The sequence below is a fragment of the Ranitomeya imitator genome, chromosome 6 (genome assembly GCF_032444005.1).
Source record: "Ranitomeya imitator isolate aRanImi1 chromosome 6, aRanImi1.pri, whole genome shotgun sequence".
In the NCBI taxonomy this organism is placed as follows: domain Eukaryota; kingdom Metazoa; phylum Chordata; class Amphibia; order Anura; family Dendrobatidae; genus Ranitomeya; species Ranitomeya imitator.
Genome location: NC_091287.1, coordinates 449,229,374 through 449,253,092, shown reverse-complemented (window position 1 = coordinate 449,253,092; position 23,719 = coordinate 449,229,374). Strand labels below are relative to the sequence as shown.

Sequence of the window (23,719 nt, the reverse complement as noted above, 5' to 3'; positions counted from 1 at the left end):
CCAATATGGAGTGGACCTGCACTTTCGCCTTCTGACGTCAGAACATCACGTCACGTGACAAGTAAGGTCACATGGTGCAGCAATGCTTGCAAGAAGAGGAGTGTAAGTAGCACCGGAGCCTGACCGGGAATGGCGCGGAGATCAGTGTGTGCTCGTCTGCCTCTCGTATATTCGCCTCGTCCACTGAATACTAGAGGCGCCCCTATAACCTGTGTGCCGCCTACTACCAGTGTTTATGACCAGTGACCCTATAACCTGTGGACCTACTACCAGTGCCCCTATAACCAGTGACCTTATAACCTGTGTACCTATTACCAGTGCCTCTGTGACCAGTGACCTTATAACCTGTGGACCTACTATCAGTGCCTCTATGACCAGTGACTTTATATCCCGCGTGCCTACTACCAGTGCCTCTATGACCATTGCCCCTATAACCAGTGATGTTATAACCTGTGTACCTACTACCAGTGCCCCTATAACCAGCGACTTTATATCCCGTGTGCCTACTACCGGTGCCCCTATAACAAGTGACCTTATAACCTGTGTACCTACTACCAGTGCCCGTATGACCAGTGCCCCTATAACCAGTGTCCTTATAACCTGTGTACCTATTACCAGTGCCTCTATGACCAGTGACCTTATAACCTATGTGCCTACTACCAGTGCCCCTATAACAAGTGACCTTATAACCTGTGTACCTACTACCAGTGCCCGTATGACCAGTGCCCCTATAACCAGTGACCTTATAACCTGTGTACCTATTACCAGTGCCTCTATGACCAGTGACCTTATAACCTATGTGCCTACTACCGGTGCCCCTATAACCAAATACCTATAACCAATGCCCCTATTACTAGTGCCCATTTAACCTGTGCCCCACAAACTTTGCCCTGTCTGTTGATGTGCCCTTTTTGGAAGACCACCTCCTCTTGCACCCCATGCTGTCCTGCTTGGCGATGCCATGATTAGATAAATAGGTCCTGTTTTTCCCCAGACACAGCGCCACTCATGTCAGTGGGATGTGTCTGGTATGACCCTGTAATAATAATCAGGAGGCAGCATCCAGAAAATACACTCACAGTCTGCAGCAGTCATGCTCACCCGCAGGGACGAATGGATGCATGGGTTTGCACCTCAGCGTTACCGCAGACGCATGCACTCACTGGTGGCCGCAGCTGGGTGGGGTCTCAGCCGCATGCGATAGCTGGAGCTTCAGATGTCGCCTTTTTCCTGGAGAATCAGTGTGAAGATACTCAGTGGTGATATTTATCCAGAATGCAGTAGCCAGCACTGGATCTTCTGTGCACTCACTTTTACTCCACTGCTCCATATATATTACATCTCCACTGCACGGAACCAAACTGTTTCCTGGCAGTCATGTGACATGATTATATCATGTGCCATCTGCAGCCAATCAAAGCAGACTTTTACTCTGGTGAAAAGATGCAGACACTGATTGGCTGCAGCTGTCACATGACACAATGTCATGTGACCAGTGGGAGACAAATCTCTGACATAGGATTGACACCGATCTAGGAGCTAAGTATGAAGTGTTATGATCTTCTGTGCCGTAAATCTATTAAGAAGGGTGTGTCCAGTAGGTTAATCATGAATTTGGCGCAAATTACGCTAGAACAACGTTTAAAGGGACACTGTCACCTGAATTTGGAGGGAACAATCTTCAGCCATGGAGGCGGGGTTTTCGGGTGTTTGATTCACCCTTTCCTTACCCGCTGACTGCATGCTGGCTGCAATATTGGATTGAAGTTCATTCTCTGTCCTCCATAGTACACGCCTGCACAAGGCAAGATTGCACCTTGTGCAGGCGTGTACTACGTAGGACAGAGAATGAACTTCAATCCAATATTGCAGCCAGCATGCAGCCAGCGGGTAAGGAAAGGGTGAATCAAACACCCGAAAACCCTGCCTCCATGGCTGAAGATTGTTCCCTCCAAATTCAGGTGACAGTGTCCCTTTAAGCATCTTAGTGCAGTTTCCAGTGTTACATTAGAGCCTGAGACCATTGTTGCTGGTTTCATTAATTGCTGGTTTCATCAATACTGACATTTTAAGCAAAGTGTGGATTTTTACATTTTAAAGGGGTTATTCAGGACTTTGATAATTTTCCCCATGGGGTTAGGAACATCGCTAACTACCTGCCTGTTGTGCCCCGCGCCGATGTCTGCCAGCACAGAGCAGTCACGGACCGCCCCTGCCGGTGATTCTCTGGCTTTTGCTTTTTTATTCAGCCATCATCTGCTTCTAATAGTTGCGGGTGGAGCGGGGCCTGTTAACATGTTAATGTTGAGTGTGCTGAAGACCTCCGTGCTCGTCATGGCGTTTCTAGGAGATACTGCTATGTGTAGTACAAGCGATCGGATGACTGCACATTTACGTCCCCTCAGGGGACTATTGAATACAGTAAAAAAATGTTAAAAAATTAAAAAACACAAAAGTTCAAATCCTCCACCCTTTTGCCCCATGAAAAATAAAGGAATAAAATACACTTATTTAGTATCGCTGAGTTCATAATAGTCCGATTTATCAAAATATAAAATAAGTTAATCCGATCGGTAAACGGCATAACGAGAGAAAAAATAGTAACCCAAGAATTACCTTTTTTTGGCCGCCACAACATTGCAATAAAATACAATAATGGGCGATCAAAAGATTGTAACCACCCCAAAATGGAATCACTAAAAACAGCTCAAGGCGTCACCTAGATCCCGAAAACTGAAAGTGTTACTGGTCTCTAAAAATGGCGACTCTCTGGAAATGACACGAGCAAACATTTTTTTTTACTAATTTCTGAGCTTTTTTCACCACTTCATCAGATTCATCAGTAATCATACTGACCTGGAGAATTATATTATTAGGACTGTTTTACTTTTTAGTGAACATGGCAAATTTAAAAAAAATTATTGTAGAATTGCACTTTTTTTTTCTTCCAATTTTTGGAATTTTTTCCCTCTTTCCACTGCATCACAGGATAAAATGAATGGTGTCTTTCAAAAGTAGCCGATCATGAATGAGTTAATTAGTACAATTCCCAATTCTAGAAAAGAGCTGAATACCAATGTGTCAGATATATAAAAGTCACAAAAAAGTAACAAAATGCAACCTCACAATAAAAATAGTTCCAACATAAATCTATTTGTTCCAGACTTTCATTTAGATCAGTTGTGGTCTGTCCAGCAGGGAGGAGGGACACTGAGGAGCGGGCAGTCAGGTAGGTGGGCTAACATTGATTTTAGAAGGGATTATACAGTCCTGGAATTTGGAAATAAATACACCCTCCCCATCAGGTCTGACCTCTGTTTAATAATGTATGCAGTTTGGATTGGGAGATCTGGTGACACTGGTTCCGATCTCTGTAATCGGGTCTTTTCCCCTCACATCTGCCCGCTCTTTGGTGGGATCTCCACACTTTTATTATTAGTGTTCCCCAGGGGAAGAGAAGGAACAAATAATATGTATGATCCCTTTCTACATGACAAAACTAAAATTCCTCACATTTTCTTTTAAAGCAGCAGTCACTCCTAACTTTTCAGTAAAAAAAAACCTAAACGAGCTCCGCACATACAGAGATATTAAAGGGGGGGTTTCCAAGAATGAAACTTACCCTCTAATAATAGGGGATAATTTTAATTCTTGGCGAAAACCCCTTTAATTTCCATATCAAACACCTCTGACTACAGTCATCACCAGAAACAAAACTTGTGACCCAAGCTCTGAATCCATGGCTGTGGAGCGTGCAGTCACCGGAGCTGCTGCTGTTTCCTGGAGGTGCAGCCTTGACATTGCTGTCACCACAGTAACTGAGCACACCATGACAGGGCCAGCCCCGGCCAGGCCCTCGCCGCACTTCCTTCATTCTTACAGTGTGTGCTCTCTGCTTCCTCCTTCATGTCACTGCTCTCTTCTCACACTATCATCCTACACTTCTTCAAAGTATACCATCTGCGAGGTAAGAGCCTGTCTTCACACTTTTATTTCTACGATCAATGCTGAGAAACCAGTAGGCTTCACGTATGGTACATGAGGTCAGTACCTTCCGGTACAGAGATAATAATAATGTTATTTCTATAGCGCCAACATATTCCGCAGCACTTTACATTTTAGAGGGGACTTGTACAGACAATAAGACATTACACAATAATAATCACATAAATCAACAGATACCAAGGAATGAGGGCCCTGCTCGTAAGCTTACAATCTATGAGGAAATAGGGCAGACACAAGAGGTGGATGGTAACAATTGCTATCATAGTTCTGACCAGCTATATTGTAATAAATCGGGTGTTCATGTAATGCTGCATGAATCCGTTACCAACCAGAATGTTTAAAAGTACAGACACAGAGGGCTATGAATGCATAAAGCATGAGAGAACATGATAGGAACCTGGTTATGAAGAAAATTTTGAATGGGCCACACAGGGATCATTAGGGTAATGCGATGAGGCGGTAGGCCAGTCTGAAGAAATGCGTAATGTATTCTAAAGAATTAGCGCAGCATGTGAAAAGTCTTGGAGATGGGACTGGGAGGTTATGATTATTGAGGTTGCTAACCTCAGGTAATTAGAACGGAGGGCACGGGTAGGGTGGTAGACAGACCAGGGAGGGGATGTAGGGTGGTGCTGAGCCGTGGACTGCTTTGTAGGTGAGGATAATAAGTTTATACTGCAATCTGGAGTGGATGGGTAACCACTGCAATGACTGGCACAAGGTAGAGGCATCGGTGTACCGATTGGTGAGGAATATGATCCTGGCTGCATCATTCAAGACAGATTGGAGAGGGGAGAGTTTGGTAAGAGGGAGACCGATTAGTAGAGAGTTACAATAGTCCATACGAGAATGAATAAGAGAAACCGTAAGAGTTTTTGCAGAGTCGAAAGTAAGAAAAGGGCAAATTCTAGAAATGTTTTCTGGTTCAGATAACAAGAGCGAGCCAGTGATCAGATGTGGGGGATGAATGAAAGCTCGGAATCAAGTATGACCCCCAGACAGTGGGCATGTTGCTGGGGAGTTATGGTGGAACCACACACAGAAATGGCAATGTCAGGCAAAGGTAGGTTAGTGGAGGGAGGAAACACAAGGAGATCAGTTTTTGAGAGGTTCAGTTTCAGATAGAGGGAGGACATGATGTTGGAGACCACAGTAAGGCAATCACTGGTGTTCTGTAATAATGCAGGCGTGATGTCAAGAGTAGAGGTGTATAATAGGGTGTCATCAGCATAGAGATGGTACTGTAAACCAAATCTACTGATTGTTTAATGGTGGAGGTTCTGGGTATATGACCCAGATATTACATGTAACCAGTGTACCGTACTTTAATAAGGGGCCATGACTGCGTTTTGTCCGCTGCGATTCTACCTCGGAAAACTTCCAATTAGAGGATGTAATAGCGAGATGAAAATCCATACTTTCTGTTATTAAAATTAGTGTACAATTGAGTATGTGTCATTCAGGTCTTGTCACTATGCGGGCAATAAAGGGTGGTCCAGTCTTGTTATATGACTGCAGACAGCCAAACCATGACACTGCATGATATGCACACTGTCACAATTCCCCTGTATTTCCAGTGCAGGTGGGAGATTACGTCTTCACATGTATATGGTTTGTATACTTCAGGTCAGGTGCCAACTAGACTTCTATGCTTCTCTCAAGTCAGATGAGACTAGTCTGCACGTGACTGCACATACACAAATCACATGTGGTCACGGGAAGTACATGTGTGTATCACATTGTTATTGTCCAACAGCCTGCACTCACTTTCCTTCTGAGACTGGACAACCCCTTTAACGACTGGAATTTTTTTAGTTTTGCCTCTCCTCATTTTAGCAGCCATAGCTTTTGTTATTTTTTCCATTGACGTGGCTGTTTAAAGCTTTTTTTTACGTGGGACAAATTATATTGTTTTTAGCACTGTTCTTGGGTACATATAAATTACAAAGTAGTTTCAATAATTTTTGTGTGTGTTGTAAATGCAGAAAAAATGCTCATGGGATTCTGGTGCACAGGGGCGGACTGTACACTATGTCTTCTCCTCACTGGCTGTGGTTCCCCGGCCCCTCCACCTGCCTCCGGTCTGTGAATTACCTGCCTCCTCTGAAGTCTCAGCAGTGACCGGTCATTCAAACACCGGAGGCAGCAGAGGGTTCGGGGAATCACAGATTCCCCTGCGTTGTAAATTTACAATGGTGCGTGGTCCACTACTAGGACAACCCCTTCATGATCAATATGTTTGGCCCCGATGAAATAATAAATCCTATATTCGCTTCCCATGCAGGCGCCATTCCCGCAGTGTCGGCAGTCGCTCTCTCTGGGGCTATTGTGTGGTGTATGACACCCTGACGGGGCACCGGCGTCACTGTCTCCGCCTTCGGACAAATCGATCATGAAGAGGAAGCCAGGGCTGCCGCTGATCCCGGACTTCCTCTTCATGTTCGATTTGTCCGAAGGCGGAGACAGTGACGCCGGCGCCCTGTCAGGGTGTCATACACCACACAAGAGCCCAGGGGAGAGCGAGTGCTGACACTGCGGGAACTGCGCCGGCACGGGAGAGGAGTATAGGCTTTATTATTTCATGAGGGGTACGACAACAAGTAGTTGACAACTTCTTTAAGGCCCTGGGGGGGTTTGTTTTTATTGGGATACTGGTGCCTCTAGTGTCTGCACCATCATTTTTTATAGAGTTTGATTATTATAATTAGCATTACAGAATGCTGTGATTACAGAGGTGGGTATTAGGTACACAAAATATAACTGAAAGCCACACGTAGTGATAGTACACTATACATTAAAAGCACAAAGAGGAAATATCAGTTGCAATTTTCATGGCAGTGTCTTCTGACCTTCCCCCAGCACCTCTCCTATGGGGAACATGCCCCAGTACCCTCCCAGCTAAACCCTTCACCAGAAAGGGGTTTGATTTGGAAATTTCTTTCTGAATATAAACCCTAGTGACCCTCCTTATCTGTGGGAAAATCTGTAGGGAGTTTTTTTCTGTCATGCACAGATTGGTGATATTAATGGGTCACGGTGTAACATTTTATAAACATGCCAGGTCCTCTGGATCGAGAAACATTCTTTGCAGCCCATATGTTATACAGTAGATGAGGGTCCAAAGCATAAGAACTTCTTTATTTGCATTTTAGAATAACTGATGATCCCAAGCGGAAGGCCCCCATAACCACCAGCCAATATGTGAATCTAATGTGTATGGAGGCATATTTATTAAAAAGGGTGTTCCGATCTCGTACATCCATCTTGAGAATGGAGTCCTGACGGTGGACAGAATTCCCATGCAAATGAATGGAGAGAGCCATACTTGTCTATGGGGATTTCAACACCACTTCCCTGACTTTGGTGCTCGTCACCCAACTTAAGGAACCTTCACACTGACCAACTTCACAACGATATCGCTAGCGATCCGTGACGTTGCAGCGTCCTGGATAGCGATATCATTGTGTTTGACACGCAGCAGCGATCTGGATCCTGCTGTGACATCGTTGGTCGGAGCAGAAAGTACAGAACTTTATTTCGTCGCTGGATCGCCCGCAGACATCGCTGAATCGGCGTGTGTGACGCCGATTCAGCGATGTCTTCACTGGTAACCAGGGTAAACATCGGGTTACTAAGTGCAGGGCCGCGCTTAGTAACCCGATGTTTAGCCTGGTTACCAGTGTAAATGTAAAAAAAAAAACACTTCATACTTACATTCCGGTGTCTGTCGCGTCCCCCGGCGCTGTGCTTTCCTGCACTGTCAGTGCCGATCAGCCGTAAAGCAGATTACAGCGGTGACGTCACCGCTGTGCTTTACGGCCAGCCGGCGCTCACAGTCAGTGCAGGAAAGCACAGCGCCGGAGGACAGACACCGGAAGGTAAGTATGTAGTGTTTGTTTTTTTTTTACATTAGCACTGGTAACCAGGGTAAACATCGGGTTACTAAGCGCGGCCCTGCGCTTAGTAACCCGATGTTTACCCTGGTTACCAGGGGACTTTGCATAGTTGGTCGCTGGAGAGCTGTCTGTGTGACAGCTCTCCAGCGACCACACAGCGACGCTGCAGCGATCGGGATCGTTGTCTAGATCGCTGCAGCGTCGCTAAATGTGACGGTACCTTTAGAAGAATTTGTAAATGGAAATTTAGGACAAAATACTTATGGTTGAGACTGTTCAGCCTGCAATAGTACAAAGTTATCAAAGTTGTCCAATAGAAGACCTGTCCTTATTCGCTTTACACAACCAGTCAGAACTGAGCTTTTATTTTCTCGGAGCACTTTTAAGAAATACAAAATGTGTCCTAATTGGTTATTAAGGGCATCAAGATCATTTTTGCCAGACTTGATAAATGAGGTTTATTTAGTTCTTACTTTATCTCTTTGTATTTCAGGTTCATCAGTTTATCAATGGAATTAAAAATTAATTAAGCCAGAATCATGAATTATCAGACTTCAGAAAACTGTAGAACTTTTCATAACAAAACAAGAGTATATGTATATATGTCTTAAGGAAAATACGTATTAAATGGAACACAATGACTGTGAGATGATGAACAATCTCAGGCATATCTGCTGTTGTGATGTGAAGAAGTCACTGTGACGCTAAGACGATGTAACACACAATCCCACCAGGGCTTAGGAGGATGAGCTTCACAAAATGGAATTTTATTATGACCATAATCGGGATCGTCTCCTTCCTGTTTGATATTGGAGTAGATTTATGGATTTCATTTAAATACTTTCAACAAGAACTTTATCTTTTTGGACTTTTAACCATATTTTTTGCTTTTTTGTCCACACTAATTGTTCAGGCTTTTAGTTACACGTGGTTTAAAGATGACTTTGTTGAGGGCAGTGATGAGAGTATGAAATGCATCCTTGTTATTCATCTCTTTCTGGCTGGGACCTTGCTCAGGTAAGTGAACTTCTGCACCTCATGAACTGTTTTTTCACAAACAGTCCCTACACGCACATTCATACGTATGTACAGGCATACATACATAAAGGTACATGTACTGCTCAAAAAATTAGGGAACGGCTAACTTGCATATCGGATGTTGATGAACGAAAAATTCAAGTTGGAGATCTTTACTGATATAAAATGTGTAATTCATTGAGAAGAAAATGAAAACCAAATTAATTAGCCAATTAAGGCCTGGATTCCATATCACTCCAAAAATCAAAGGAAAACATTGAAATCACATGTGGGTAAAATTTGCATGAATTTCATCTTGACAATTCATATTGTGGCTGAGTGGTGCCCTTGGGTACCTTCCAAATCTGAAGCAGGACATCATTGGGCTTCTGAGCAACCTATGGCCCCACTTAGCAGTGAGTACTCGGATAAGATGTGATGTCACAGAAGGTCTCAATTGGACTTGAGCTTACAGGCCAGGCATTGTCTGCACCAGTGTAAGGTCTGATAAAGGCTCTGAGAATCGCATCCTGACACCTTACCATGGTCTCTTGGGGGTTCGTGCAACTCTCCTCTGAGGATACGACTTCCCAGACAATTAGTGACCTAAAGCCAAATCAATCATGCTGGATAATGTTGATGGCAGCATTATTTTCACCATGACATGTCCAAACTCTTTATCACATATTGAATGTGAACCAGCTCTTATCTGTGAAGAGAATGAAGCACCAATGGTGGGCCTACCACTTGAAGTTATGTTCCATAACCATGGCTAATTGAGCTTCATAATGCTAGTCTGTGAGCACAGGTCCCACTACAGGACGTCAGGCTGAATGCCATCCTCGTGGAGTATTTTTCAGCCTATCCCGCTGGGAGGTCATTTTGGAGGGGTCTGGCATTGCTCCTTCTGTTCCTCGTTTTACAAAGGTTGATGCATTTCTATGGTCCTGTTTGTTATTTATTTGTTTTGGCATCATTCATTGCCTGCCAGGGTAACCCTGGTCTGTCCAGAAAACCCCTTTATATGGTCTTGTGGGGTGTTCCCAACATGTGGTTAATATGCTGAATGATCCAAGGAAGGGGAACTTGTGAACTGGCAAAAGAGTTATAAGTGGTGAGGACATCTGCATGTGGTTGGGAGTGAAAGATAGCCACCTCCTCTTGCACCCCATGCTGTCCTGCTTGGCGATGCCATGATTAGATAAATAGGTCCTGTTTTTCCCCAGACACAGCGCCACTCATGTCAGTGGGATGTGTCTGGTATGACCCTGTAATAATAATCAGGAGGCAGCATCCAGAAAATACACTCACAGTCTGCAGCAGCCATGCTCACCCGCAGGGACGAATGGATGCATGGGTTTGCACCTCAGCGTTACCGCAGACGCATGCACTCACTGGTGGCCGCAGCTGGGTGGGGTCTCAGCCGCATGCGATAGCTGGAGCTTCAGATGTCGCCTTTTTCCTGGAGAATCAGTGTGAAGATACTCAGTGGTGATATTTATCCAGAATGCAGTAGCCAGCACTGGATCTTCTGTGCACTCACTTTTACTCCACTGCTCCATATATATTACATCTCCACTGCACGGAACCAAACTGTTTCCCGGCAGTCATGTGACATGATTATATCATGTGCCATCTGCAGCCAATCAAAGCAGACTTTTACTCTGGTGAAAAGATGCAGACACTGATTGGCTGCAGCTGTCACATGACACAATGTCATGTGACCAGTGGGAGACAAATCTCTGACATAGGATTGACACCGATCTAGGAGCTAAGTATGAAGTGTTATGATCTTCTGTGCCGTAAATCTATTAAGAAGGGTGTGTCCAGTAGGTTAATCATGAATTTGGCGCAAATTACGCTAGAACAACGTTTAAAGGGACACTGTCACCTGAATTTGGAGGGAACAATCTTCAGCCATGGAGGCGGGGTTTTCGGGTGTTTCATTCACCCTTTCCTTACCCGCTGGCTGCATGCTGGCTGCAATATTGGATTGAAGTTCATTCTCTGTCCTCCATAGTACACGCCTGCACAAGGCAAGATTGCACCTTGTGCAGGCGTGTACTACGTAGGACAGAGAATGAACTTCAATCCAATATTGCAGCCAGCATGCAGCCAGCGGGTAAGGAAAGGGTGAATCAAACACCCGAAAACCCCGCCTCCATGGCTGAAGATTGTTCCCTCCAAATTCAGGTGACAGTGTCCCTTTAAGCATCTTAGTGCAGTTTCCAGTGTTACATTAGAGCAGGAGACCATTGTTGCTGGTTTCATTAATTGCTGGTTTCATCAATACTGACATTTTAAGCAAAGTGTGGATTTTTACATTTTAAAGGGCTTATTCAGGACTTTGATAATTTTCCCCATGGGGTTAGGAACATCGCTAACTACCTGCCTGTTGTGCCCCGCGCCGATGTCTGCCAGCACAGAGCAGTCACGGACCGCCCCTGCCGGTGATTCTCTGGCTTTTGCTTTTTTATTCAGCCATCATCTGCTTCTAATAGTTGCGGGTGGAGCGGGGCCTGTTAACATGTTAATGTTGAGTGTGCTGAAGACCTCCGTGCTCGTCATGGCGTTTCTAGGAGATACTGCTATGTGTAGTACAAGTGATCGGATGACTGCACATTTACGTCCCCTCAGGGGACTATTGAATACAGTAAAAAAATGTTAAAAAATTAAAAAACACAAAAGTTCAAATCCTCCACCCTTTTGCCCCATGAAAAATAAAGGAATAAAATACACTTATTTAGTATCGCTGAGTTCATAATAGTCCGATTTATCAAAATATAAAATAAGTTAATCCGATCGGTAAACGGCATAACGAGAGAAAAAATAGTAACCCAAGAATTACCTTTTTTTGGCCGCCACAACATTGCAATAAAATACAATAATGGGCGATCAAAAGATTGTAACCACCCCAAAATGGAATCACTAAAAACAGCTCAAGGCGTCACCTAGATCCCGAAAACTGAAAGTGTTACTGGTCTCTAAAAATGGCGACTCTCTGGAAATGACACAAGCAAACATTTTTTTTTACTAATTTCTGAGCTTTTTTCACCACTTCATCAGATTCATCAGTAATCATACTGACCTGGAGAATTATATTATTAGGACTGTTTTACTTTTTAGTGAACATGGCAAATTTAAAAAAAATTATTGTAGAATTGCACTTTTTTTTTCTTCCAATTTTTGGAATTTTTTCCCTCTTTCCACTGCATCACAGGATAAAATGAATGGTGTCTTTCAAAAGTAGCCGATCATGAATGAGTTAATTAGTACAATTCCCAATTCTAGAAAAGAGCTGAATACCAATGTGTCAGATATATAAAAGTCACAAAAAAGTAACAAAATGCAACCTCACAATAAAAATAGTTCCAACATAAATCTATTTGTTCCAGACTTTCATTTAGATCAGTTGTGGTCTGTCCAGCAGGGAGGAGGGACACTGAGGAGCGGGCAGTCAGGTAGGTGGGCTAACATTGATTTTAGAAGGGATTATACAGTCCTGGAATTTGGAAATAAATACACCCTCCCCATCAGGTCTGACCTCTGTTTAATAATGTATGCAGTTTGGATTGGGAGATCTGGTGACACTGGTTCCGATCTCTGTAATCGGGTCTTTTCCCCTCACATCTGCCCGCTCTTTGGTGGGATCTCCACACTTTTATTATTAGTGTTCCCCAGGGGAAGAGAAGGAACAAATAATATGTATGATCCCTTTCTACATGACAAAACTAAAATTCCTCACATTTTCTTTTAAAGCAGCAGTCACTCCTAACTTTTCAGTAAAAAAAAACCTAAACGAGCTCCGCACATACAGAGATATTAAAGGGGGGGTTTCCAAGAATGAAACTTACCCTCTAATAATAGGGGATAATTTTAATTCTTGGCGAAAACCCCTTTAATTTCCATATCAAACACCTCTGACTACAGTCATCACCAGAAACAGAACTTGTGACCCAAGCTCTGAATCCATGGCTGTGGAGCGTGCAGTCACCGGAGCTGCTGCTGTTTCCTGGAGGTGCAGCCTTGACATTGCTGTCACCACAGTAACTGAGCACACCATGACAGGGCCAGCCCCGGCCAGGCCCTCGCCGCACTTCCTTCATTCTTACAGTGTGTGCTCTCTGCTTCCTCCTTCATGTCACTGCTCTCTTCTCACACTATCATCCTACACTTCTTCAAAGTATACCATCTGCGAGGTAAGAGCCTGTCTTCACACTTTTATTTCTACGATCAATGCTGAGAAACCAGTAGGCTTCACGTATGGTACATGAGGTCAGTACCTTCCGGTACAGAGATAATAATAATGTTATTTCTATAGCGCCAACATATTCCGCAGCACTTTACATTTTAGAGGGGACTTGTACAGACAATAAGACATTACACAATAATAATCACATAAATCAACAGATACCAAGGAATGAGGGCCCTGCTCGTAAGCTTACAATCTATGAGGAAATAGGGCAGACACAAGAGGTGGATGGTAACAATTGCTATCATAGTTCTGACCAGCTATATTGTAATAAATCGGGTGTTCATGTAATGCTGCATGAATCCGTTACCAACCAGAATGTTTAAAAGTACAGACACAGAGGGCTATGAATGCATAAAGCATGAGAGAACATGATAGGAACCTGGTTATGAAGAAAATTTTGAATGGGCCACACAGGGATCATTAGGGTAATGCGATGAGGCGGTAGGCCAGTCTGAAGAAATGCGTAATGTATTCTAAAGAATTAGCGCAGCATGTGAAAAGTCTTGGAGATGGGACTGGGAGGTTATGATTATTGAGGTTGCTAACCTCAGGTCATTAGAACGGAGGGCACGGGTAGGGTGGTAGACTGAGACCAGGGAGGGGATGTAGGGTGGTGCTGAGCCGTGGACTGCTTTGTAGGTGAGGATAATAAGTTTATACTGGAATCTGGAGTGGATGGGTAACCACTGCAATGACTGGCACAAGGTAGAGGCATCGGTGTACCGATTGGTGAGGAATATGATCCTGGCTGCATCATTCAAGACAGATTGGAGAGGGGAGAGTTTGGTAAGAGGGAGACCGATTAGTAGAGAGTTACAATAGTCCATACGAGAATGAATAAGAGAAACAGTAAGAGTTTTTGCAGAGTCGAAAGTAAGAAAAGGGCAAATTCTAGAAATGTTTTCTGGTTCAGATAACAAGAGCGAGCCAGTGATCAGATGTGGGGGATGAATGAAAGCTCGGAATCAAGTATGACCCCCAGACAGTGGGCATGTTGCTGGGGAGTTATGGTGGAACCACACACAGAAATGGCAATGTCAGGCAAAGGTAGGTTAGTGGAGGGAGGAAACACAAGGAGATCAGTTTTTGAGAGGTTCAGTTTCAGATAGAAGGAGGACATGATGTTGGAGACCACAGTAAGGCAATCACTGGTGTTCTGTAATAATGCAGGCGTGATGTCAAGAGTAGAGGTGTATAATAGGGTGTCATCAGCATAGAGATGGTACTGGAAACCAAATCTACTGATTGTTTAATGGTGGAGGTTCTGGGTATATGACCCAGATATTACATGTAACCAGTGTACCGTACTTTAATAAGGGGCCATGACTGCGTTTTGTCCGCTGCGATTCTACCTGGGAATACTTCCAATTAGAGGATGTAATAGCGAGATGAAAATCCATACTTTCTGTTATTAAAATTAGTGTACAATTGAGTATGTGTCATTCAGGTCTTGTCACTATGCGGGCAATAAAGGGTGGTCCAGTCTTGTTATATGACTGCAGACAGCCAAACCATGACACTGCATGATATGCACACTGTCACAATTCCCCTGTATTTCCAGTGCAGGTGGGAGATTACGTCTTCACATGTATATGGTTTGTATACTTCAGGTCAGGTGCCAACTAGACTTCTATGCTTCTCTCAAGTCAGATGAGACTAGTCTGCACGTGACTGCACATACACAAATCACATGTGGTCACGGGAAGTACATGTGTGTATCACATTGTTATTGTCCAACAGCCTGCACTCACTTTCCTTCTGAGACTGGACAACCCCTTTAACGACTGGAATTTTTTTAGTTTTGCCTCTCCTCATTTTAGCAGCCATAGCTTTTGTTATTTTTTCCATTGACGTGGCTGTTTAAAGCTTTTTTTTACGTGGGACAAATTATATTGTTTTAAGCACTGTTCTTGGGTACATATAAATTACAAAGTAGTTTCAATAATTTTTGTGTGTGTTGTAAATGCAGAAAAAATGCTCATGGGATTCTGGTGCACAGGGGCGGACTGTACACTATGTCTTCTCCTCACTGGCTGTGGTTCCCCGGCCCCTCCACCTGCCTCCTCTGAAGTCTCAGCAGTGACCGGTCATTCAAACACCGGAGGCAGCAGAGGGTTCGGGGAATCACAGATTCCCCTGCGTTGTAAATTTACAATGGTGCGTGGTCCACTACTAGGACAACCCCTTCATGATCAATATGTTTGGCCCCGATGAAATAATAAATCCTATATTCGCTTCCCATGCAGGCGCCATTCCCGCAGTGTCGGCAGTCGCTCTCTCCGGGACTATTGTGTGGTGTATGACACCCTGACGGGGCACCGGCGTCACTGTCTCCGCCTTCGGACAAATCGATCATGAAGAGGAAGCCAGGGCTGCCGCTGATCCCGGACTTCCTCTTCATGTTCGATTTGTCCGAAGGCGGAGACAGTGACGCCGGCGCCCTGTCAGGGTGTCATACACCACACAAGAGCCCAGGGGAGAGCGAGTGCTGACACTGCGGGAACTGCGCCGGCACGGGAGAGGAGTATAGGCTTTATTATTTCATGAGGGGTACGACAACAAGTAGTTGACAACTTCTTTAAGGCCCTGGGGGGGTTTGTTTTTATTGGGATACTGGTGCCTCTAGTGTCTGCACCATCATTTTTTATAGAGTTTGATTATTATAATTAGCATTACAGAATGCTGTGATTACAGAGGTGGGTATTAGGTACACAAAATATAACTGAGAGCCACACGTAGTGATAGTACACTATACATTAAAAGCACAAAGAGGAATTATCAGTTGCAATTTTCATGGCAGTGTCTTCTGACCTTCCCCCAGCACCTCTCCTATGGGGAACATGCCCCAGTACCCTCCCAGCTAAACCCTTCACCAGAAAGGGGTTTGATTTGGAAATTTCTTTCTGAATATAAACCCTAGTGACCCTCCTTATCTGTGGGAAAATCTGTAGGGAGTTTTTTTCTGTCATGCACAGATTGGTGATATTAATGGGTCACGGTGTAACATTTTGTAAACATGCCAGGTCCTCTGGATCGAGAAACATTCTTTGCAGCCCATATGTTATACAGTAGATGAGGGTCCAAAGCATAAGAACTTCTTTATTTGCATTTTAGAATAACTGATGATCCCAAGCGGAAGGCCCCCATAACCACCAGCCAATATGTGAATCTAATGTGTATGGAGGCATATTTATTAAAAAGGGTGTTCCGATCTCGTACATCCATCTTGAGAATGGAGTCCTGACGGTGGACAGAATTCCCATGCAAATGAATGGAGAGAGCCATACTTGTCTATGGGGATTTCAACACCACTTCCCTGACTTTGGTGCTCGTCACCCAACTTAAGGAACCTTCACACTGACCAACTTCACAACGATATCGCTAGCGATCCGTGACGTTGCAGCGTCCTGGATAGCGATATCATTGTGTTTGACACGCAGCAGCGATCTGGATCCTGCTGTGACATCGTTGGTCGGAGCAGAAAGTACAGAACTTTATTTCGTCGCTGGATCGCCCGCAGACATCGCTGAATCGGCGTGTGTGACGCCGATTCAGCGATGTCTTCACTGGTAACCAGGGTAAACATCGGGTTACTAAGTGCAGGGCCGCGCTTAGTAACCCGATGTTTAGCCTGGTTACCAGTGTAAATGTAAAAAAAAAAACACTTCATACTTACATTCCGGTGTCTGTCGCGTCCCCCGGCGCTGTGCTTTCCTGCACTGTCAGTGCCGATCAGCCGTAAAGCAGATTACAGCGGTGACGTCACCGCTGTGCTTTACGGCCAGCCGGCGCTCACAGTCAGTGCAGGAAAGCACAGCGCCGGAGGACAGACACCGGAAGGTAAGTATGTAGTGTTTGTTTTTTTTCTACATTAGCACTGGTAACCAGGGTAAACATCGGGTTACTAAGCGCGGCCCTGCGCTTAGTAACCCGATGTTTACCCTGGTTACCAGGGGACTTTGCATAGTTGGTCGCTGGAGAGCTGTCTGTGTGACAGCTCTCCAGCGACCACACAGCGACGCTGCAGCGATCGGGATCGTTGTCTAGATCGCTGCAGCGTCGCTAAATGTGACGGTACCTTTAGAAGAATTTGTAAATGGAAATTTAGGACAAAATACTTATGGTTGAGACTGTTCAGCCTGCAATAGTACAAAGTTATCAAAGTTGTCCAATAGAAGACCTGTCCTTATTCGCTTTACACAACCAGTCAGAACTGAGCTTTTATTTTCTCGGAGCACTTTTAAGAAATACAAAATGTGTCCTAATTGGTTATTAAGGGCATCAAGATCATTTTTGCCAGACTTGATAAATGAGGTTTATTTAGTTCTTACTTTATCTCTTTGTATTTCAGGTTCATCAGTTTATCAATGGAATTAAAAATTAATTAAGCCAGAATCATGAATTATCAGACTTCAGAAAACTGTAGAACTTTTCATAACAAAACAAGAGTATATGTATATATGTCTTAAGGAAAATACGTATTAAATGGAACACAATGACTGTGAGATGATGAACAATCTCAGGCATATCTGCTGTTGTGATGTGAAGAAGTCACTGTGACGCTAAGACGATGTAACACACAATCCCACCAGGGCTTAGGAGGATGAGCTTCACAAAATGGAATTTTATTATGACCATAATCGGGATCGTCTCCTTCCTGTTTGATATTGGAGTAGATTTATGGATTTCATTTAAATACTTTCAACAAGAACTTTATCTTTTTGGACTTTTAACCATATTTTTTGCTTTTTTGTCCACACTAATTGTTCAGGCTTTTAGTTACACGTGGTTTAAAGATGACTTTGTTGAGGGCAGTGATGAGAGTATGAAATGCATCCTTGTTATTCATCTCTTTCTGGCTGGGACCTTGCTCAGGTAAGTGAACTTCTGCACCTCATGAACTGTTTTTTCACAAACAGTCCCTACACGCACATTCATACGTATGTACAGGCATACATACATAAAGGTACATGTACTGCTCAAAAAATTAGGGAACGGCTAACTTGCATATCGGATGTTGATGAACGAAAAATTCAAGTTGGAGATCTTTACTGATATAAAATGTGTAATTCATTGAGAAGAAAATGAAAACCAAATTAATTAGCCAATTAAGGCCTGGATTCCATATCACTCCAAAAATCAAAGGAAAACATTGAAATCACATGTGGGTAAAATTTGCATGAATTTCATCTTGACAATTCATATTGTGGCTGAGTGGTGCCCTTGGGTACCTTCCAAATCTGAAGCAGGACATCATTGGGCTTCTGAGCAACCTATGGCCCCACTTAGCAGTGAGTACTCGGATAAGATGTGATGTCACAGAAGGTCTCAATTGGACTTGAGCTTACAGGCCAGGCATTGTCTGCACCAGTGTAAGGTCTGATAAAGGCTCTGAGAATCGCATCCTGACACCTTACCATGGTCTCTTGGGGGTTCGTGCAACTCTCCTCTGAGGATACGACTTCCCAGACAATTAGTGACCTAAAGCCAAATCAATCATGCTGGATAATGTTGATGGCAGCATTATTTTCACCATGACATGTCCAAACTCTTTATCACATATTGAATGTGAACCAGCTCTTATCTGTGAAGAGAATGAAGCACCAATGGTGGGCCTACCACTTGAAGTTATGTTCCATAACCATGGCTAATTGAGCTTCATAATGCTAGTCTGTGAGCACAGGTCCCACTACAGGACGTCAGGCTGAATGCCATCCTCGTGGAGTATTTTTCAGCCTATCCCGCTGGGAGGTCATTTTGGAGGGGTCTGGCATTGCTCCTTCTGTTCCTCGTTTTACAAAGGTTGATGCATTTCTATGGTCCTGTTTGTTATTTATTTGTTTTGGCATCATTCATTGCCTGCCAGGGTAACCCTGGTCTGTCCAGAAAACCCCTTTATATGGTCTTGTGGGGTGTTCCCAACATGTGGTTAATATGCTGAATGATCCAAGGAAGGGGAACTTGTGAACTGGCAAAAGAGTTATAAGTGGTGAGGACATCTGCATGTGGTTGGGAGTGAAAGATAGCCAATGTGGTTCAATTCCACATAAGAGCTACTGTAGCATAAATTGCTGAAAAATTAATGTTGGTTAAGATATCAGAACACTTAACTTTCTGTATGTGCGGCTGTTCAGCCATAGACCAGTCAGGGTGTCTACTCTGACCTCTGTCCATTGCTGAAAACCCTTCCATAAATATGTGAGAATCAGCACTGGGCCATGGAGCGATGATAGGTGGCCTGGTCTGACACATTTCTTCGACTTTATGTGGATAACTGAGTACTTGAGCATTGCTTACCTGAGGAAAAATGGCTACGCCACATACTATAGAAAAAGAACAAGTCAACAAAAGCAGATTAATGTTCTGGGCGATGCTGGAAAAGCTTAGGTCTTGGCAGGTGGATGTACATGCGCTGTACATGTATGGTACAAGCTGGAAGTGGATGCTGGGGTCATCTGAAGGCAATTGTCTATGCTGTGAAGATACGAGATGTGCAGCATCTGAAACAACGGATTCTGGAAGCCTGTGCTAGCATTTCTTCTGCGGTGTTGCTATCAGTCTGTCAAGAGTGGGAGAAGAGGGTTGCATTGACAATCCAACACGATGGGCAGCACTTTGAACATTTTATAAGTGGTCATAAACTTGCATATAACTCATGAAAGAATAAAGTTGCGTTAAAACCAAGCACACCATTGTTTTTCTTGTGAAATTCTCAATAAGTTTGATGTGTCACATGACCTTCCCATTGGAATAAATAAAGTTGGATCCAAAATGGCTGACTTCAAAATGGCCGCCATGCTCACCAAAAGTTTTCCCCCAGCCATATAATAATGTGCCACAAACAGGAAGTTGATATCACCATCCATTCACATTTTATTTAGGTGTATCCATATAAATGGCCCACCGTGTAGTATAGTACATAAAGTAAAGGTAGACCACAGTGCAGTACAGGTAGTTGGCAGTCTAGTACACGTTGTGAAGGAATAGAGCAGTACAATACATATAGTACAGGTAGAGAGTAGGACTGTACATTCAGTATAGGTGAAGCATAGTACAGAACATGTAGTAAAGGAATAGATCCTGTACATATAGTACAGGTAGGTGGTGTATAATACATGGTGCACTGTACAGTGGAGAGATCAATTAGCCAGCCATTTGATTAATGCCTTCTTTTGATGCTCACTTCATTGCCTGTGAATCGTGGCTTGACTTTATTTCCAGGGTCATTGTACAAAGTAGAAATGAAAATATTGCATCCTGAGGGCCGATCACATGAACAGATCCCATATTGTCTTCCTCTGTGTTTCTTTGATTATAACCCTGTGTTCATTATCTAGGATTTATAAGATGTTTTATTATTTTCTGCTGCTGCATCATGTATACCCTGTGTTCACCTCTAGATACTGGTATGCAGTAAAACATGGCTATCGAGCGACATATGACCAAGCACGGGATCGTGAGAATGCCAAGAAGAAGGCAGTCTTCGACATGACGGACTTGAGCATGCTGAGGTGCTTTAAAACATATTTGGAAAGTACGCCGCAGTTCATTCTGCAGCTCTACATACTCATGGAGCACGGGCACATTACTGTATTTCAGTGTAAGTTAATGCAGTTTTTTTTACTCTGCGGTGAATTCTCTGGTGTCATAGATTATCTAAAGACTATGGACACTTATCACATAAAGGCTATTGCACTGTATTTTGTATTGTCTTATTAAATGGAAAAATAAAAAAATTCCAGGTCTCAGAAAATGGGCACACAATCAAATTTTTCTTTTTCTTACAGTTTTCCAAGTTTTTACTCACCACTTAAATAAAAAAAAAAATTAGTTTGCTATCATTGTAATCAGATTGACCTGAAAAATCACGTGGCAACAAAAAAAAAAAACAATGGTGGAATTGAGTTTTATTTCACTGCACTTGAATTTTTTCTTGTGATACATTATATGGTAAAGTAAAGGGTGAAATTCTAAACTGCAATTCAAACAACAAGTCCTGAGATGGCTATGTAGATATAAAATAATAAAAGTCACGGCTGTTGGAAGAAATTGAAAGTGAAAAAAACGTACCCGGCCATGTAAAGATATTGCTGGACTGGAAGAGCTACATGTGCATATAAATAGTTTGGGGGGTAAAATCTCGATGACAGATTATTCTCCTCTAAATTGATTTGGCACATCTTTTCAGCTGCTGTGCACCACCATAAGGGTATGTGCACACGCTGCGGAATGGTGTGTGTGGATTTTTCTGCACTTTGGTAAATTGTAGGTAAACCGCATTGCGGATGTACCCCGGTTTTTCCGTGTTTTTTCTGCGGATTCCACCTGCGGTTTTACACCTGCAGATTCCTATTGAGGAGCAGGTGTACACCGCTTCAGAATCCGCACAAAGAATTGACATGCTGCGGAATATAAACCGCTGCGTTTCTGCATGTTTTTTTCCGCAGCATGTGCACTGCGGATTTTGTTTTCCATAGGTTTAGGCTATGTGCACACGCTGCGGATTTTGCTGCGGATCTGCAGCGGATTTGATGCTGCGAATCTGCAGCAGTTTTCCATGCGGTGCACAGCACCTTTTAAACCTAGGGAAAACAAAATCCGCAGTGCACATGCTGCGGAAAAAAACGTGCGGAAACGCAGCAGTTTATATTCCACAGCGGTTTACACCTATTCCATTATAGGAATCCGCAGGTGTAAAACCACCGGTGGAATCCGCACACAAACCGCGGTAATTCTGCCGTAAATCCGCAGTGCGGTTTACCTGCAGATTTACCAAAATCAGTGCGGAAAAATCCGCACACCATTTCGCAGCGTGTGCACATACCCTTACATGGTACTGTAATCTCATGGAAAATTGCTGCAGATCCGCAGCATGTGCACATAGCCTGAAAAGTACACTCCAGTTAGGGACCGGATTACTGATCAGTGGTAATTGTCCCCACTTTTGTGGTATAAATTCTGAATTTGCTAGCAGCACTTGACCACATCCCCTTCCAGCTAAGTTCCTCTAACTTTTAAAAAAAAGTCTCATGAACATGCCAGGGTTGGTATAAAAATGCCAAAAGTTGCCATCTTTTGCGCAAATATGACTTGTGAAAAGAATTGTAAAATTTGAAACCATTTTACAACGGAATAGTTCGATAAATCAGCCCCCCGATATGTCCAACATATACGTTACATATAGATTACAATCATATTAATGGCTGATACATAGTGCAACTTTTTTATTCGGAGAAATCAGCAGATTGCTGCCGTGACCGCATGTTGAAGGGCGTTGTGTCTGATGAGATGACCCTTATACATTTAAGAAAGGTGGGTTTTTTATGAGAGCGCTCAGTTTATTGTTCTCATTGCAAATCATAGGAAAACAAAAGAAAATATTGTTCTCTGTGGTTGTTCACGTTCTCATATTTCTCTCTAATTTTTAGATATCTCCATCGTGGCATCTATTGTCAGTATTTCATGGTCTACTGTGGATTACCAGACGTCTTTACGAAAATCTCTACCAGGACAGAAGGGAATAAGTGTGGGGCTTCCTTTGCTCTCCTACACGTTCTACAAGTTTTTTACTTTGACCTCCTGGATCGTCAGCATCGTTTTCCTTCTAACTTGCAATATTTATATTTTTGCTGGTCTCGTGACATTGTTAGCTGTCGCTGGCTTTTGTTGGGCTTGGAAGCAAGACACAGATTTCTGCAAAACCAAAAGAATGGAAATTCTGTATAGGGCTGTTGTTGGAATCATTCTTGTTTTTACTTTTTTTAATGTAAAAGGATCTAAAACAAGAATCCCCATATCTGTTTATTATTCTGTACGATGCTTCTTCACGTCAGGGATCCTCACCTTGTGCTTCTTCCTCAGACCGGCCTTTGCTCGTACCTTTATATTTGCAGTGCTCAGTATTGCTACAGTTGTGACTTTGGGACTTGGTATTTTATCCCTGATCCTATATTATGCTTGTTTCCATCCCACTTTGCACTGTCTTATTCATCCTAAGGAGGATACAGTGGATGGTATTTGGGAGGACCAGAGCCGATTAACAAATTTCATAATGCCGTAGATGATCTGTTTGTTTGTTTTTTTACTTGTATTCTAAATCAGCACAAGTGAAAAGCTTCTGCACCTCAACCAGTAGTAAAGTGGCCTGCAACTCCATAAAACATTTGAGGAATTTTGCAAGTTCTTCCCCACACAGAATCATTGCACTGTAGATACAGCGGGTGAAATAAGTATTGAACATGTCACCTATTTTGTAAGTAAATATATTTCTAAACGTTTGTATTAGGCTTATGTGGCACTCTTTTAGAGTGCTCAAGGAGGGTTCCAGTCCATATACAAGAAGAAAAATAGAACTTGGTACTCTTTTTCAATGGTGAAATAATATATTTATTGCACAAATAGAAAAAAACCCCAGAAAGATCCACATTAAAAAAAAAAGCGTTGACGTTTCGGCCTAATCGGCCTTCCTCAGAACATGAGGTGGATCAATGATGAATAATAATTGCTGTATGCTGTACAAGCAGTAAAGCCTTCAGTAGAAATGAGA

At 43.2% G+C, this 23,719-nt stretch overlaps 1 protein-coding gene across 4 annotated transcripts; it reads left to right on the top strand.

The window, feature by feature from the left end:
- The first annotated feature begins 3,833 nt into the window (after window positions 1-3,833).
- Window positions 3,834-23,450, top strand: XKR9 (XK related 9). 4 transcript variants are annotated; one of them, XM_069731440.1, is made up of 5 exons: window positions 3,834-3,967; window positions 8,395-8,918; window positions 17,525-18,048; window positions 20,574-20,773; window positions 22,602-23,450. In XM_069731440.1, exons 3-5 carry the CDS (start codon window positions 17,777-17,779, stop codon window positions 23,231-23,233), a joined length of 1,104 nt encoding a protein of 367 aa, XP_069587541.1. In that variant the 5' UTR covers window positions 3,834-3,967; window positions 8,395-8,918; window positions 17,525-17,776; the 3' UTR covers window positions 23,234-23,450. The 4 variants fall into 4 exon arrangements, with proteins under 4 accessions (XP_069587541.1, XP_069587543.1, XP_069587542.1 ...); XM_069731442.1 differs by having other exon boundaries at window positions 3,863-4,043; XM_069731441.1 differs by lacking the exons at window positions 3,834-3,967; window positions 8,395-8,918 and adding an exon at window positions 12,984-13,117.
- Window positions 23,451-23,719: the final 269 nt, after the last annotated feature.

What these genes read in the sequence shown, in the direction of transcription:
- XKR9 (XM_069731440.1), top strand. Translation starts at nt 17,777, where the DNA reads ATGAGCTTCACAAAATGGAATTTTATTATGACCATAATCGGGATCGTC. An exon ending in CTGGCTGGGACCTTGCTCAG is followed by an intron (nt 18,049 to 20,573) that starts GTAAGTGAACTT and finishes GTTCACCTCTAG; the next exon opens with ATACTGGTATGCAGTAAAAC. An exon ending in GCACATTACTGTATTTCAGT is followed by an intron (nt 20,774 to 22,601) that starts GTAAGTTAATGC and finishes TCTAATTTTTAG; the next exon opens with ATATCTCCATCGTGGCATCT.